Raw genomic sequence first — 18,705 nt, 5'->3', positions numbered from 1 at the left:
GTTTCAACACACGGAGAGGGGTAGCTGAAAGTTGACCACAAGTGATGTACTTTCACTGCTGATCAATAGTGAAGAGAAGACGCATGCTTGCACCCCGGGCCCTCGATACGTGACAATGCACTCGCAGTGCATTGTGGGACTTTTAGTATTATGGTGGTCCGTGCAATATACCAGAGGGCCAGTTCTAATACTAATTAAATATCATCCTGCGGACCAAAGATAATTCATTCACGGGCCTGATTTGGCCCCCGGGCCTTCAGTTTGACATACTGTATATGCTGTATAGGAAAAACATACAAGAATCACACCCAGTGTGAAGTAAACTGTGCCTTTAATGAGATTACTATATGCCTTATTCCTGACTTCCTGCTGACCCCCCCCCCACACACACACACACACACACACACACACACACACACACACACACACACACGCACGCACGCACACAATTACCTTATGCTGCCTTATTCCTGAAGCCCTACTGCCTAATGCTGCCTTAATGCTGACTACTGCCTTGTGCGCCCTTACGTATATTTTGTGTGCCGTACTGAGTTCCGACACGTGTTTTGGTCATTAGACCGACAACCTACCTCAAACCCTAACCTAACGATGACCACGAGCACGGGAGCAGCGCATGTTCGAGCGGTAGTCTGACAGTTGTTCCCGCACGTCGTACTAATGTCGGAATTACGTTCGGATCCCTATATGGGAAGTGGCGTTGCGGTCCTGTTTGTGTTGTAATCAATTGCAGGTGTACGTGCTACAGACATACACACACACTGCCAGTCAGAGGCAGCTAGCACCACTGAAAATCAATTCTGTAAGCTCACATGTCAAATGTCATGTCAAAAATATTTGAAACGGAGATCATTATACAGTACATATTGAAATACTAGATCATTACACGGTATATTGGTAAAAATATTGATGTAATTGATCATAATACAGTATGCATTGATATAATACCTCTGTCTATCTACCTCTCTGTCTGTCTATCTACCTCTGACTATATCTCTGTGAGTCTTGATTTTTTACTACTGTTACAATTATGTGATGTAATTTCTTACTGGTTTGATGTTATATTTATTTATGTAAAACCATTGAAAACTGTGCACTGGAGTAACATGGTATGAAGACCAGTTTAAATACGGTTTAAAATAAACAAAGTATTTTAATTGAAACTACCGGTATACCTTTCTTATGATTTCTGTCTATCTAGATTGATTATCTGCTTATTGGGTGGCTTGTAGACATTCGTTTTTTTTTTGTTTAGTTTTGTTTTGGGGAGAGGGGAAGGAATTTGCTAACATTTTGCATAATGCCATGCCCAGAAGAGGGACTAATGTTAAATACAGGAATTTGGAACATTTGGAAAAGGTTTGATTTTTACTTTTGTAAATGATTTGTCGTATTGGGCATAAAAGTGGTAGCCTTGTGTGGTTCCACCCAAAAGTCCATTCGTTTTTACCATAGCGATTTCCAGAAAGATTTTTTTAAATTCTTTTAAGCCTAGAATGAAGCCACCGGTGAATCATGACCATAACACATTTGATTCTTTGAACTAATAAATAAATATTCAGACACATCTTTTCACATAATCAAATGTTTTATGGTCATGATTCACTCTGTCCGAGAGCCCGAAACGTCATAGCAGCACTCTGGTGCAAAACATTAATAATAAAAAATCCTACAACTGGAGCCTACACAGTTGAGAGCGTTCTCGTGAGTCACCACGCACCTGCTTAATTCTAGGCTTGGAAATCATGGATCAGTGGAGCTGCCACTGCTATACTCTATTAGCAGACACCCGACATCTCTTCTGGTGTCTGCTTCCCTCACCTGTCCTCCAAGCAGGACATTTTCATTTCATTTTCTATTTTCTCACCACAGTGATCATGGAAATCGCTGCTACACTTTTTGATTAATTCATTGTTGTTGAAAGAGACCCTGGACAATGCACAAGCTACACACTGAGATACACAACAGCTAGCAGTGCATCCCCTAGCTCAATTTGCGTTAACCAAAGCAGGCCTACTCAAAACATGGCAGTGGGAGGGGTGAGGTTTACATGCCGTAACCAAAGTCCCATTTGGGAAATGCGCCCATTTATGTAGAGCACTCTTAACTCTTGTGCTCGAATAACGCCTTCATACTTTCACCTAGAAACTTAACCTAGAAAGTGAATGTATTTATTTGTGCATGCTGCTACCCTCCGTTTAAGTGCACTATACTTTGCAATGGGTTTATAAAATGGTAAATGGTGAGTTGGACCCAGAATTCAAACCTCACAAAAAGGTATTCACAAGACAAAGTAATGAATACAAGAAACAACAGGATATGATTCTTGCCACCTTTATTGAATACAGTGAGTCATATTTTATGACTGTATGGTCCCTTGAATAAGAAACAACATACTGTTGTTTCACCTTTGTTGAATACAATGGGTCATATTTTATGACTTTGTATGGTGACTTGAATTGGAGAACTTATTCAGCAACTTCTTTTCCCTGCAACGATAGGACAATAATGTTAGATGGATATTCAATATGAATCTTTAGATAAATCTTAGTTGAAGATAATGAACCTTCAGTTCATATTGAACATGTATTACCTTGGCGTCACGACTTTTAGTTCTCATCTTGTTGACCTGGCTTTCAGCGATGTCTGCACGCTCCTCCGCCTCTTCTAGCTCATGCTGAATCTTCCTGCTCTTGGTCAGGTGAGAGTTGGCTGCTTCCTCCTACAATATGATAGACATGGTTCAAAGCTTCGATATTTGAATAGAGCACCTTGCAATTAGAAGCGAAACAAGACGATTTCAGGAAATTGTATTGTGCAGTTGTGGCTATTACAGTGGTCCATGCAGCATTTTCATTAGTGCCTTGGGACCACAACAATTAGCCTCGACAGGTATTCATTGGAATGGCACTATCATGGCTTTATTCTTGTTCGGCCCTCCGAGCCAAAAAGATTCTCAGCTTACAGGAAACGACATTCAATGATTTCTGTCTATTTTGGAAATGTTTTACTGTTATGCCTGAAACACATTGCCTTTGTCCGCAGCATGTGTGCCTTGTTTAGCAGCAGCAGCATGCTTCTTTCAGCACCCATGTTACAGTCCCAGGTTCTACAACGCCCATGTGTACAGTGCAGTGCAGTGCAGTGCAGTTTCACTGTGTGCGTGTCATACAGCACAAGCTAGAAATGCAATGTGCCGCTTGTGGAAAGCAGCAACATGGACACTGAACAATGCTCTGTTGTTGGTCATGTTGACATTACAAGTGATTCCTGTAGTTAAACTATGATAACACCACACGTCACAAAGATGTAGATTTGTCTTACCGCTTCCTCCGCCTGCCTCTTGTAGGCCTTCACCTTCATCTGCAGCTTGTCTACCAGATCCTGAAGCCTGGCAAGATTTTTCTTGTCCTCTTCAGTCTGAAGTGAGAGAGAATTTATAACGTTAGTTGTATGTCCATCTGTATGTCCGATCTCTGTTCATTTTGTCGGTGGCACGATGGTCCTTAAAGTGAGCATGTTAATATAGTAGTGTACCTGGTATGACAGCTCCTTCACTCTCCTCTCGTACTTGCGGACTCCTTTAATAGCGTCTGCTCCGCCTCGCCCTGCATTTTCAACCTCTGCCTCCAGTTCTCGCACCTTCACAGTTGAATGATACATTATGAAATGATTTCTTCTTAATATTTAATTGACTATAAGCCGTGTTGAAGTAAAACTACACCTTACCCTGACTTCCAGTTTCTGGAGCTGCTTCTTGCCTCCCTTCATGGCCAGGTTCTCAGACTCGTCGAGTCGGTGCTGCAGATCCTTGACCGAGACCTCCAGGTTCTTCTTCATCCTCTCCAGGTGAGAGCTGGTGTCCTGCTCCTTCTTCAGCTCCTCGGCCATCATGGCTGCCTGGAAAGGAGATAAAATATACAGTACATGAAAATGTGTACTCGAGACCAGACTTTATAGATATACTTATAATAACGGTGTATTAACCCATGTCTGAAAACCTAATAAAATAAATACAAAATGATGATGCTATATGAGACTCAGGTGCATGAGACACAGGTGGTACAGTATATATGTGAATGGTAGAATGGATAAGGGGTGGAGCTCCTAACTTACATCAGTGATGGCCTTCTTGGCCTTCTCCTCAGCGTTCCTTGCTTCTTGAACACTGTCGTCCACTTCACCTTGGACCTGCATCAGGTCGGTTTCAAGTTTCTTCTTGGTGTTCAAAAGGCTTGTGTTCTAAAAGAAAAGAAAATAAAGATTCGGTTTAGCAATGTTTGTGTGCATGACTTGTATGTTGGATATGTTGAGAGTTTTTTTTCATGGACTTACCTGGGAGTGCAACAGGCCAGCACGTTCACTGGAGTCCACCAGTTCTTGCTCGGCCACTTTGCGGCCTCTCTCCGTCTGTTCCAGAGCCACTCTCAGCTCCTCGATCTCGGCGACCATGAGGCCGTTCCTGCGCTCTACCATGGCGGCTTGTTCCTTCACGTCATCCTGGCCTCTGCACGCATCGTCGAGGTGCAGTTGGGCATCCTAAAACAAATCACATTTGAGGAGGTCATGTTAAGAGTAACATCAGAATGTGTTCAGATATTCGGAGCAGTTCCGTTGTTTGAATGTGTCTTAACGAATATGTTTCTAACTACTATGTTTTTCACCTTAAGCTGTCCCTGGACGTTCCTCAGCTGTTTCAGGGCCTCAGAAGCCTGGCGGTTGGCGTGGCTCAGCTGAACCTCCATCTCGTTCAGGTCTCCCTCCATCTTCTTCTTGATTCTCAGGGCATCGTTTCTGCTCCTGACCTCAGAGTCCAGAGTGCACTGCATGGTGTCGGTCACCCTCTGGCTGTTCCTCTTGATCTGCTCCATCTCTTCGTCCTTCTCTGCCAGCTTTCTGTCCACCTCACCCTTGATCTGGTTGAGCTCCAGCTGGACCCGGAGAATCTTAGACTCCTCGTGCTCCAGAGTACCCTGAAATGTAATACAGGATCAAAAGGTTATAGGATGTTTTAATGTAACATTGATCATATACTCATTACTCCTACACTGTTTGAATATAAAACCTGTAGCGAGAAATCTAAAATATGGTGCATTGTTCATCCAGAAGCTAAAAGTGTTACCTCAGCTTCCTCCAGGGCTGTCTGGATCTCTGACTTCTCTGTCTCCACTTGTTTCTTGGACTTCTCCAGCTCATGGATGTTCTTTCCAGTCTCACCGATCTGTTCAGTCAGGTCTGAGATCTCCTCTGCAGTGGGTTGAAAAGTGAGTGAATTAACTTTCCATTTCCATTGATCTGTTCTCCCCCTTTTGTTACAGTTATTAAAAGAATGTGGTAGAGAAAACTCACGTTGCAGGTTCTTGTTCTCACGCTTCATGGTCTCCAGTTGGTCCAGAGACTCCTCGTATGAGTTCTTCATCTTAAACAACTCGGTGCCGAGACTACGAGCCTCTTTCTGCGCTCCCTCCAACTCCGCCATGCCCTCTTCATGTTTCTGCTTCCATTCTGCCAAGACCTGCACAGGAGCAGTAATGAAATGTGTCATTTACCCTCTCTTTATAAGGACCTGCACAGCATTTGAAATGTGTCAATTACCCCAACTTTAAGGAGGCAAGAATGATTTTTGTTTTAAAATAATGTACGTCAAAGCACCTTATCGAAGTTCCTCTGTTTCTTGTCGAGGTTGGCGGCCAAACCATTGGCCCTCTCCACATCGATCATGAGGTCCTCCACTTCACCCTGGAGTCTCTGCTTGGTCTTCTCCAGAGAGGCAGACTTGGAATTCACAGCCTCTATTTGCTCCTCGGCCTCCTGGAGACGCTGGGCGAGCTTCTTCCTGTTGGTCGGTTTTGAATGGAATCAAATCATTGTGAGCAATATTTAGTTACAGTGAGGGGAACCTTTTTCATATCAAGGCCCCTTTTTTATGCAGCATTTGAGCCACGGACCACCATCTGATGAGATCTAGCCTTGCAGACCTAATGCTAAAGGATATTTTGTGGTTGTTGGATACGATTTTGATGTGGTACCATTGTACAGGGTTGAACAGGTTGATCAAAAAAATATAAAAATCTACATTTTCTAATAGTGTAGACATCTTGTAAATTAAGTAATGCAGATGTCTAACAATAATCTAACTATTGAGAGCGTACAATGAGCGTACAATGAAACCAATACGGCTCCATTTGGTTTCATTTCACACTCGAGAGTTAAAAATCTATAAGGGTCCATTTTAGTTACCAACTCTCCATCATTAACTGTGGACCACCTGGCAGTTAACCCCCTCAAGGATCACTGGTGTAAACAACACTGATCACTTACTTGGCCTCCTCCAGCTCCTCTGTGCGTTGGACAGCATCGGTCTCGTACTTGCTCCTCCACTGAGACACCTCAGCGTTGGCCTTGGACATTCCACGCTGAAGCTCAGCCTTGGCCTCTTGCTCCTCCTCAAACTGCTCCCTCAGGAGGTCACAGTCGTGGCGAGCTGATTGCACGGCGTGGGCGAGGGCGTTCTTTGCCTGGCAAAAGAAAAAAATGCCAAAATAATGTCAGACGGATAAAATTACAAAAAGACGGAATTAGGCCTATTCATATAATATAAACAAGTAAAAGAAAAGGCCTCACCTTAACCTCCTCTTCAACAAGTCTCTTCAACTCCTCAATCTGTTGGGTGAAGGCCTGCTTGCCTCTGGTGAGCTGAGAGACGAGAGCTTCTTTCTCCTCAAGTTGACGAGCAAACTCACCTGGTTCGACATTTTTATGTTAGTTAATAATCTTTGATCAATACACATTCCTTATATTCCTGGGAGAACTGCTGATCAAAGCATTATCTCTAATCACGAAATTTTCTCAAGTGCCTACATGAAAAAAATACATGTAGGTGCACATTTACCATTTTCAGTCAACAGTCTTGCTCTCTGAGCTCCAATATCATTGATCTGGCGAACATTCTCATCACTCTTGGACTTGATTTCACTGAGTTGGTCCTCAAGGGTGCGGCACATCTTCTCAAGATTTCCCTGTTAACATTGGACACATTCAATCACTGAAGTAACCTACAATGTATTCCCTCATTTATTTTCCCCCCTGAAGTATTTTGTCAAGAATTAACACACACTAATCTATTCTATACCTTTGCCTTGGCGACGGCCTCCATGTTGCTCGACAGGTCATCGATCTCCATCTTGTATTCACTCTTCTCCTTCTCCAGCTTCTGCTTGACGCGCTGGAGGTTGTCGATCTGCTCGCCCAGCTCTGCGACGCTGTCCGCCTGTTTCTTGCGGAGAGCAGAAGCGGTGGCCTCGTGCTGCAGGGTGGACTCTTCGAGGTCACGGCGCAGCTTCTGGAACTCAGCCTCGCGCTTCTTGTTCATCTCGATCTGAGCGGCGGTGGCGCCGCCGGCCTCCTCCAGCCTCTCGCTGATCTCCTCCAGTTCCCTGGAGAGATCGGCTCTCTGCTTCTCAACCTTGGCCCGAGCGGCGCGCTCTGCCTCGATCTCCTCCTCCAGTTCTTCAATACGAGCCTTTCAAATTAATGGACATGTTAAAATTCACATTTATCACTAAAGTCCTAATTTACTTATCATCAATCATATAAAAATTATACCTGGAGTTCTTTGATCTTCTTCTGCAGCTGGGCCCCCATAGATTGCTCATCCTCAATCTTACTCAGAAGCTGGCTTACTTCGAAGTCCTTCCTATGGAATACAGTAATGCATATACATATGTTAGTGGTAGTTTTTCTCCATGGCATTTCATATTATTCGTGGATTACAGACATACGTACACACACAGACAGAGACGTGGTGCATTTATAGTTAAGATTGTGCTGCACATTACTTCTTTATCTTCTCATCAGACTGCTGCTTGTCATTCTCCAGATCCATGATGGCTTCCTGGGCCAGTTTCAGATCTCCCTCGAGCTTTCTCTTGGTTCTCTCGAGGTCCATGCGGATCTTCTTCTCTTGCTCCAGAGAACCCTCCAACTGCACAGCAATATATTTGTCTTATTATTATTCGGTACGACAATAAACACACCGTGTTCAAATTCGAAACATCCAATTGACTTGATAAACTCACGTCGTCAACTTGCTGTTCCAGCTTGGTCTTGGCCTTGGTCAGAGTGTTGACCTTGTCCTCCTCTGACTGCAGGTCATCCAGGGTCTGCTGATGGGCCTCTTGGAGCGCCTTCTTCTCCTTGGTCAGCTTAGCAAGACCCTCGTCCTGGGAGGCCATCTCCTCTGTCAGGTTTTTCACCTTTTAGGTGAAGAAGCACAACGAATGGGTCATTATTGTTCTAGAACTTGATAAGAGCGCTACGCTAGAGTGTACCATCGTGAATTGATCATTATTGTTCTATAACTTGACAAGACGGCTACAGTGTATAATCTATACCTTGTTTTCAGTGGCGTGTTTCTCCTTCTCCACTTTGGCCAAGGTGAGCTCCAGGTCGTCGATGTCCTTCTTGAGCTCAGAGCATTCGTCCTCCAGTTTCCTCTTCTTGGCGGTCACTTCAGCGTTGATCTCCTCCTCGTCCTCCAGTCTCTCGCTCGTCTCTTTGAGCTTTGCCTCCAACTGGATCTTACTTTTAATAAGACCCTCACATCTCTCCTCAGCATCATTCAGAGCCTCGTCTCCCTAGTTGTCAATGAAAAGGATACGTGAGGGACATGTCGAGCATTTGTTCTGGGTGAGATATATCAGATTTGTTTTGCAGCTGCCTCCTTGGGGGACTGCCATGCCATCTACATTAGATATCATAACATATATAAGATCGGATGATAAACATATAATTAGCAAGGGTATCTTTTAAAAACCAAGAAAAGGTCCTGCACACTGTCAGACACTTGCCAAAATGTTTCGATTCGACCTTAGTGTAGCTACTTACTGATGACGCTGCCAGTGCAAGGCCATTCTTCTCCTGCACCAGAGCCACCAGCTTCTCTTCCAGGCTCTTCTTCGAGGCCAGGGCAGTGGCCAGGTCAGTCGTCATCTTTTCATAGTTCTCCTTCATCGCTGACAGCTCCTTCTCAGTCTCAGCGCTCTGCAGAAGAGGCTTGATCTTGTAGTAGACCTTCATCCATGGCCAGTGTTTCACAGAGACGAACGAGCGGAGGTTGAACTGGATGGTGAAAACAGCGTCTCTGTGGAAAACAGTTTCAGTGGATCATGATCGAGGGTTTCCAGGTAATACAACTGCAGGCTGTGACTAGTTTATATAATTGTGTCATAGTTGTTACTATTGTTGTTATTACTGCCCGAGGGTTCTTCTCTTGTTTTTTCCTTGCCACGGTCACCAAAAGCTTGTTCGGCAATGTTTGATATTTTATTAGTGATTTGACAGTTACTTTCTTTCATTGAACAGCAATGACAAAGTTTACTTGCAAATTGTTTCCAATATTGAATTGATGTTTTCAAAGTACCTTATCTTCATCATCTTCGCAAACTCCTTCCTCATGAGGTAAGCTCGTGCGAGAGCCTGAGTCATGGTGACCAGAGTGAACAGCTTTGCATCTCGCATCTCCTCTAGCGTACCCAGCAGACCAGCTTTGAAGAACACCTGAACACAATGTTACAAACAATCTATTAGAGTAATGTTAACTCCTACTCCTTTGACACACACAAAACAGAAAAAGTGCAAAACTATGGCACCCCATCTTTAAACCAGATTCACAGTGTATTTACCTTGGTGTGTCCAAACTTGTACTCCTCAACGGGGACATCAATGGACCCGAGCAGCTTTTCTGAAGCTTTCTTGTTGTCCATGAACGCACCGTCGGGGCACGCGCTGGCGTTCAGTACTTTGTACCTGTTTTATAAAAGTTCTTGGTCATTTTGCTCTGGCATTACTTTGTACAAGTGGGTCATTTTGCGTTATTAGGTTTTGGAACTTAAACGCTGCTGGAAAAAGGAATAAATACCTCTGCTTGAAGTCAGCGTATGGGATCCTGCTGGGGAAGCCCTTTCTACAGATCCTGATGCCCTCCAGGACACCGTTACACCTCAGCTGATGGATGACCAGGAAGTTCTCCATCAATCCTGTATACAGTAGATGTTGCTTCATTATTAGAAGAACAAACTCTGGCCAAAGTTGCATTGAATTGCCTCACAATCAATCATAGTCTACATTTGTATTTTCTGTGTTTACCTGGAGTCTTGGACTCGTTGGGAATCAGGCAACGCACAAAGTGAGGATGAGTGCTCCTCAGGTTTGTCATCAACATGTGCAAGTTTGCCTATTGAGACGTAAAAGAGCCAATTTGGCTTGTCATTAGTAAAAAAGTCATACAATATTGTAATTTTTCCTCCACTGCAATTATTTGAACTCTTTAGATACTAGTTACTTTTCAGATTTAGGTTTTTCTAAAACATACATTAACCACTTAACCCCTATTTTAAACATCAGCCACAGCAGAAATAGCTTAATTCCAACATGAGACGTGCCTATTTCTTATATAATGTTCATAATAATAATGCTTCATTCTTACAGGAATATAATGTTGATAATAATAAATACAAATTCTTACCCTGAAAGCGCTAGACACAGTCTGCATGGAACCACCCTTCTTCTTGCCTCCCTTCTTTGTATTATCTGTTGGAATCATGATTTATCATTAGTCCTACAGAAACTTCCTTCTTGCCAGATTCTGAGAGTTTATAATCGGGACAGGCTGCTTAAGTCCAGTCCCTCTGTGTTCCTGTTGGCTGGCCTTTAAACAGCCATATAATAACCCAGCATCCCAGGACACATTATATTATATTATATGAATAAACATACCTTCAGGCTCGGGTGGGGGATAGAACACAGAGAGCAGTTTAACTGAAGACTTCTGGAACAGCTGAATGACAGAGTCGTTCAGAGGATCCTTGTTCTTCTCCAGCCATCCTGTGATGCTGTAGTCCACAACGCCAGCGTAGTGGCACAGGGAGAAGTGAGCCTCGCCCTTGCCTTTACCAGGCTTGGGCTTCTCAAAGGCCTTGTTCTTCCCCAGATGCTGGTCAAGCAGCTTCTCGGCGAAGGTTTTGTCTGACGACTTCGGGAACATGCACTGCTCTTCAAGGATGGAGAAGATACCCAAGGGCTATGTAAAGGAGACAAAAAAAAGATACCAAAAACAATATTAACATCATGTCCATTTAACTAAAGCACAAAATAATTGTATACCTTCTCAATATTTGGACTTGGGTCCATGGTAATACATACAAATATATACCTTCCCAATATTTGGACTTGGGTCCATGGTAATACATACAAATATAATAATTGTATACCTTCTCAATCAGCTCAATGCAGACAGCCAAATCCATGCCGAAGTCAACGAGATCCCAGGGAATTCCCTCTTTCATGTACTCTTCTTGTTCCAGAACAAACATGGTGTGGTTGAAAAACTGTTGCAGTTTCTCATTGGTGAAGTTGATGCACAGCTGCTCCAGCGTGTTGAACTGTGAGGGGAAATATATCATTAGCCCAAATTGCCAATCACTTCTAATTGTAATTAATCTCCCACTTAAAACAAGTCCATGCTTACATCAAAGATCTCAAAACCAGCGATGTCCAGCACACCGATGTAGAAGTTTCTCTGCTGCTTGGTGTCCAGCATCTCGTTGATCCTAATGACCATCCAAAAGAACTCTTTCTCATAGATGGACTTGGCCAAGGCACCGACTGAGTTCATGACCTAAGGAAATAGGAACATTAATCGTAGGGGTGTGAATTACACACTTTACAATTTAGACATTTAGGAAACTCTTAATCCAGAGCGATTTACAGTAACAAGGAAGGAGAATATAAAGTGTGTATGAAATCAGAACATGTGAATCATGCAACGTACTCACCTGTGGCACAGTTTGTCCTTTAGTGACATACTCGTTTCCCACTTTCACTCTGGGGTAGCAATACGCCTTAAGCATCTCAGCTGAGTTGATACCCAACAGGTAGCCAATCTTGTCAGCCTCTGGAAAGAAAATGGTCACACAATTTGCAATTTAGGCATTTAGCAGATGCTCATAATCCAAAGAGCGATTTACAGTAAGCAAGGGCAACACAGGCTAGTAATCTATAGAATCATAGGTTAACCAAATAATCATCAGTCTAAACAATAATAATAATAATTAGGGTAAGGGTTGTCCCGGGGCCGATAACGTCATTTTCGATGTATCGGATCGGGAGCAAAAACACGTGATCGAGACATCCCTACTAGTATCAATATAAATGATATCCATATTCCATATATTATCCATATTGTATTGTTGTGATATGGTATTAGTGTTCTAGAAAAATACAAATTTCGGATCGGCAGATTCTCAAAATCAAATAATCGGAATCGGGAGAAAAGAAACGAGATTGGGACATCCCTAATAATAATAATTGAAGATATATTTTGGTTAGGTTTGAGTATTAATAATCATAAAGGTGCAGCTCACCCTCTGTGCCGTCAGGTTCGGCCTGCTCCTCACGCTGCTTCTGCTTGAACCTCATGACTCCGTGGTGCATGACTGCGCCGGTGAACTTGTAGATCAGCTGTTTCTCCTCGCCGTTGAAGCCCAGGATGTCAATAGCTTCCTGATGTCAATTAGCAGAGATGTGTTCAAAAGATTGAGATTAGGCATTAGATTAACAAACATCCTTTAGAACTGTACACTCAACGGTAAAAAAAAAAAAAAAAGCAACATACTATCTACATCTATTCAGGCTGTCGGCACATTTCTAAACTGGCAATTTAAGGACTTTTAATACCTATATAATAAATAAAACAAATAAGACCATTACTGCATCAAAAGTAATCAACAAATACTCATTGTCAAGCATTGGTCAAATTGACAAATGATTTCCTAACAACAAACAAAACACGTAGATCGCCTATTTTCACAATATTTATCTGTGAAACTGAGTCAAGCTAAATATAATGCCTCGACTCTTAACAATTCCATTATTCCAAGTGCTTGTCGGGGGTCCGACAAGCACTGCTTTAGAGAATACATTTTGCGGAGCAACTGACTGCAGTGCAGATAGTGAGTGACCCTTTAGAAAGATTAAATAATGTCCACTTACGTCAGTAGCCTCGAGCTCAAGCTTGTCGTCAATGCTGGCCACAGTGATCACACCCATGCTGATCAGCGGGAAGTCATAGGGGTTGGTGGTGATCAGACACATTTCTGAAAAGGGAGTTAAAAAAGGGGGTGAACATACAGTGTTTTTATTCATCAATTTACGTTCTCACTGCGTCGTCAGTCATTTCACTTACCAACAATCTCAGGTTTGTGGTTGGTCATCATCTGGAAAAAGATGTGGTAACCTCTCTCTGCAGCAAGCTGGTAGGTCACTCTGGACTTCTCCAGCAGATCTAGATGAGTTCAGGGTTGTACATGATAACTCATACTGTAACTAATAATAATAATAATAATGGGTTGTACATAACTCATAATAATCTAAATGGGTTGTGCATTACTCAAAATGTAATCCTCAAATAAAAGCATAATATATAATTTATCATCTGTATACTTACATGTCTCAATATCAGCACTGGCCAGTTTACCCGTTGTGCCGAAATGGATTCTGATGAATTTACCCTGTTTGATATAGCACAAGTTGTTGCATCCAATCCATCTACATTGTGGAATTATTGCAGGTCTTCTCATAATATATGTAAAAATAATATGTATAAAATGTTACACTTACAAAGCGAGAGGAGTTGTCATTCCTCACAGTCTTGGCATTACCATAGGACTCCAGCAAGGGATTGGCTGCAATAATCTGATCCTCCAGTGACCCCTAGAATGTTTTAGACATTGCCAAGTTTAAAGTTTGGTCAGAATAAATGCTTTATGTTCAAAACATGTATTTGTTAAAATAAATAAAAATAAAAATAAAATTAAATAATCATATACCTTGATTTTACCGCTGTCGCCTCCCGCTTTCTCTCCACCAGAACTAGCTGTTGCAAAGTACTGGATGACACGTTTGGTGTTCACAGTCTTTCCAGCACCGGATTCTCCACTGGATATAAATGCATACATTCAGAGAAATGAAGTTAGTGAATTTGTGTAGGCCTACAATGATCTTTTTTGAATGCCTATGTGATGGAAACTTACGTGATAAGGACAGACTGGTTCTCTTTATCTGTAAAATGTAAATCAAAACGTTTAATCATAGTTACAGCACAATACCATTATAGTTTCCTGCAGCAACGCAGGCGTGCCGTTATTTTTAATGATGGTAAATCACATCCTTGTGTAATATTGTGATTATACAACAGCTACCCTTAAAAAAAAACTCAATTTCAAACTAAGATATTCAATAATTTCTTTAATGACAGATGTAGCTGCTATGACCGAAAATGTCCCTTGAAAAAGGAAGATTTTCTTATTTAAGCACGGCTAGATGTCCATTTCAACCCATCAGATTTCTTCCTCGAAACTACCTGTTGACATAAATATATATTTTTACATTGTACCGACTAGTACGTACCCATCAGCATGAACTGATAAGCGTTGTCAGAGACAGAGTAGATGTGGGGTGGAGCCTCAATACGCTTCTTGCCTCTGTAGGCATTTACAACCTCCTGGTCGTACACTGGGAGCCACTTGTAGGGGTTCACAGTTGCACAAAACAAACCGGAGTAGGTCTGAAGGGGAGAAAGAACAGAGAGAGAACATTTACATCATACAACATAGCACTGAGCATGCCACACACTGTATCTCTGGGACAATGGATCAAGTGGCAGTGAGCAAGTTAAATTCAGAACCTGTTAGTTTGAATTTGTTTTCACTTGATGACAAACTTGTACTCTGAGTCTGTACTTTTCTTTCTTTGCTATCTACGGGTGCAACACTGTGCTGTTCTTAGCATGTAGGAAAAGCTTACATAGATCATCCATGCTGCATAACGCTCTTTGAGGTTATACAGGACGGTGGCTTCATTGAGGTGGGTCATCATGGCCATGTCCTCAATCTTGTCATACTTGGGAGGGTTCATAGGAGTGACGTCGGCCTCGGGGACAGTTCTTTCCTAAAATAAAATAAAATAAAATAAACTTTAGAATGTGTTATGATTAGAGCGCTACTGTGCCACAATTTCATGTTAGAATACACCTGTACCTACCTCCTTCTTGTCGTCGAGCAGTTGTACAGTGATTTTGCCACCGTCCTTCTTTAGAATTTTACATTTGATGTACAGCTCTTTCTTGTCAGCCACATATGCTGCCGTTTTGCCATCAAAGGGGGTAGACTGAGCCTCCATTCTCTCCTTCTCTGGCTTACGGAGGTAAATGGCAGCCTTGCCGTACTGCTCCATCTCTGCGTCGGTACTCATGGTGGCGGCTTTCTGTCGACAGACAAATAGATTGATTAGTTGATGCCTTTGCTGCAGTGTTGTCGACTAATACTATGACAAAAAAATGTTCGTCGACTACCTTTTTTCACTGACGAAAACTAAATGGAAACTAAGCTATGATGACTAAAACTAAGACTAAATATACTGACAATTTCATCAACAAATAAAAACTATACTAAAATGTTAGTAAGGGACTTATAAGTCATTTTACACTTAGTTGCATGCTGAAAATAGCAGATCTACAAGCTTACAACACGTTGTGACCTTGTAGATTGGCTATTTTCAGCAAGTGTAAAATCAGCCATTACGACAGCATTAAGTTCCACCAAAATACATTTTACACATTCCAGGTGACTTTACTTTACACCATTCCAGGTGACTAAAACTAAAGTAAGTTTCATTCCAAAGACTATGATTAAACTAAAATAAAAATGTACTGCCAAAAACAACATTGCTTTGCTGACTTGAGATCTGTGCCGATAATTGTAGGACTACAGTATGTACAGTATAGGACTATTATGGTTATTGTAGGTTTAATAGAAAAATATGAACTCACTTTTTCCCTTATACCAGTACTGGTTGAATCTTATGTGAACCCCTGTGTGGGTGGAAAAACACATCATTTTGAAGACATTAACACGAGTTGAATGATTTAATACAATTTATAATCATGAATTAAATTGGATATATATCCCAATGTTCATTCTTGCCACACATCACATTGTAAGAGAGATGTTTTTAAATGTGGCATTATAGTTCCACACCTGAATAGAGGATCATTTCAAAATTCAATATTATTTAGACGCAAGGAAATTATACTTTCCCATTTTTTGTTTGTTTTAGTTTTTTTGCTCATTCTTAATTTCACCAAGTCGCTTTGCATCTTTGTATCTGAAGTTGAAGCCAGTTCAACTTATTTGTAGCTTTTTGCATCTTTTGCAGCAGCTACAAACAGATTTGCTCTGTATCTTTATTTGCCCATCTGAACGCAGCACTACACTACATTTCTATTGTATGAATTTAGTTTACATTCAGAGGTGTTTTGACCAGCCAAACTGTACTCAAGTAAAACATATTGTTACTTTAACTCATGAAGACCTGAGCCCTACAAATAATTCCATTCTTCTGACACTTTCAAGATCTTTCGTGGCACAAAGTGACACGCTTGTACGTCTGCTATTTTTGAATACTCAGTGCAAAAAACAACAACAGGTGGACATTGCTGGTTGTAGGAGTGGTTGCACCACTCAAAAATGAGATGGATGCTTTCCCGGTTTTAATGGGTTAAAATAATAATAACTCTAGTAGATATCAAAGTACAAATTATTATTTAAATAATCATTTAAATAACAGAATCGAAATGTCTATAAATTGAAATGAATGAGCAAAAGCAATTTGGGGGTCCTTGACATGAAAAAGTTTGGGAACCACTGCTGTATACTATGTGTACGGACTAGTCATGTTAAAAATGAATAGCTAACATGTCTAATAGATTTTTCATGCACTATGCAATAGCTAACATCACTGAAACATTTCTATGACTGCATAGCTAACATCAGTAATAGCATTTCTATGACTATATTGGACATAAGGACAGATAAGAGGCTCACTCACCTCCAAGAAGAACTCTGTACTCCTCTGCAGTGGGTTGGGTTCCTTCTCAACCATCTGAGCAGGCTTATATATGCAGGAAAAGTTTCAGGTTCCTCCCATTCCTGCTGACATGATAGGCCCACCCTCTGTTCTTTATGCCCAACGAATAAGGTATGGTATGGAAATAGTACGACTGGCAGGGTGGTGGGATGCTCTTCATTTGGAACAAGGTTGTTATAGTTCACTAAAACTAACAAAATAACGAAAACCAAAATTGAAAATACATTTACATTAATTGAACTAAATAACTATAATAAAAAAACAAACTTGTGTGTTTACAAAACTGACTAAAACCAACTGAAATGGTAGACAAAATGCCCCTTTTTAAAAATATTTGTAAATGGCATCTTTTGTTGAGTCATACTCTGACCTTTTGGAATCCTGCACCTGACGATAACCCAAAGTATGAAGAAAAATCCCAAACTATGATATGCTTGATTTGGGAAAAGTCTTGAATTACTTCATGTCTTGTCAGATAATTGACAAGGTTGGTGGTGTGCTGGGTTTCTTCATTTAGTAAATGCATTAGTAATCTTTGTCTATATTAGGCCTACTATACTGTATTACTGAATGTCTTGTCAGATACATATTTTGGAACATGTTAATATTCAGTGAGGAAGATACATGAGTAAGTACTCAAATACTGTACTTGAGTATAACCTTTAGGAGGTTGTCATTTTAGTTGAGTATTTCCATTGAATGCTACGTCATACTTCTACTGCACTGCATTTCAGGACGAAACCTCACTGTATTTTACAGCTTTAGTTACACTTTGGGGTGTTGAAACTGTTGATGTTTTTGTAGTCATGGTTCAGGTGTTTATGAGTTGTTAACTTTACTGTCTTCACTGTCACTTAATCTTTTCCTGGCCCATAACGTTATTTACATGCCTTGTACTCATCACATCAGCAGTAGCCTACCTTTCAGCATACGTACAGTCATTCGTTTAATTAACAGACTGTAACGGATCATTCTTTGGGCATTTATTTTTGAAGGGCGCATGCCCAGCTTTGTGTGTTTGTGCCACGGAAATGATTTGATTGGCTGAGCACGGAATGTGTAATGTATGATGATGAGAGCGCCCCTCACTTCACACGAGTGTGATTATTTTTTATTTTCGTTTATCAATTACTCACCTCATGAAGCCTTGCATAAATGGAGATTGTGTTTTGGTCCAATTCCTGATCTATCTATTTCTAAGTTTCTATGTGTGTGTGTGTGTGTGTGTGTGTGTGTGTGTGTGTGTGTGTGTGTGTGTGTGTGTGTGTGTGTGTGTGTGTGTGTGTGTGTGTGTGTGTGTGTGTGTGTGTGTGTGTGTGTGTGTGTGTGTGTGTGTGTGTGTGTGTGTGTGTGTGTGTGTGTGTGTGTGTGTGTGTGTGTGTGTGTGTGTGTGTGTGTGTGTGCGCGTGTGTGTGTGCGTGCGCGCGCCACACAGTCTATATATGGTGGCATATTGTTTTATGGGGGGTAAAGTTCCTGACCTCCTTTGTGGAGACAAATTAGTATAGGGTTTCAATTCATCCAGGGTGGTGTCTGCACCTGGGCCTGGCACTCCAACAAAGACAAATGGCCATGTTCGGAAGGCTACATTTTACAGCTTTCCGTTATCGCTGCTTCAGAAAATAGCCTGGCACGGGCTTAATGGAACTATACATGTCTTCACTCCCTGTAGGGGCATGTCACTTAATCATTTACTGGCCCATA

At 41.6% G+C, this 18,705-nt stretch overlaps 2 protein-coding genes across 2 annotated transcripts in view; both read right to left on the bottom strand.

The window, feature by feature from the left end:
- The window catches only part of map3k2 (mitogen-activated protein kinase kinase kinase 2), a 316,607-nt gene that overhangs the window by 86,254 nt on the left and 211,648 nt on the right, over positions 1 to 18,705 (bottom strand). The window lies entirely within an intron of this gene.
- On the bottom strand, positions 1,927 to 15,327 carry LOC308311740 (myosin heavy chain, fast skeletal muscle-like; the record flags this gene model as incomplete). Its single annotated transcript, XM_080758525.1, has 39 exons — positions 1,927 to 1,947; positions 2,612 to 2,740; positions 3,343 to 3,438; positions 3,556 to 3,660; positions 3,748 to 3,918; positions 4,135 to 4,260; positions 4,354 to 4,557; positions 4,683 to 4,991; positions 5,141 to 5,265; positions 5,368 to 5,533; positions 5,671 to 5,854; positions 6,340 to 6,536; positions 6,643 to 6,761; positions 6,911 to 7,037; positions 7,151 to 7,540; positions 7,624 to 7,714; positions 7,857 to 8,002; positions 8,097 to 8,273; positions 8,412 to 8,654; positions 8,905 to 9,160; positions 9,440 to 9,576; positions 9,702 to 9,825; positions 9,938 to 10,055; positions 10,165 to 10,252; positions 10,544 to 10,608; positions 10,795 to 11,098; positions 11,289 to 11,459; positions 11,546 to 11,695; positions 11,853 to 11,971; positions 12,441 to 12,579; positions 13,069 to 13,172; positions 13,262 to 13,360; positions 13,523 to 13,586; positions 13,696 to 13,788; positions 13,905 to 14,013; positions 14,109 to 14,136; positions 14,485 to 14,641; positions 14,881 to 15,024; positions 15,118 to 15,327. 39 exons carry the CDS (start codon positions 15,325 to 15,327, stop codon positions 1,927 to 1,929), a joined length of 5,805 nt encoding a protein of 1,934 aa, XP_080614651.1.

This window comes from Protomyctophum bolini (assembly GCF_963924005.1).
Source record: "Protomyctophum bolini genome assembly, chromosome: 24".
Lineage (NCBI taxonomy): Eukaryota > Metazoa > Chordata > Actinopteri > Myctophiformes > Myctophidae > Protomyctophum > Protomyctophum bolini.
Note: the sequence above shows the minus strand (reverse complement) of the source record. Positions and strands in the feature narration are given on the sequence as shown.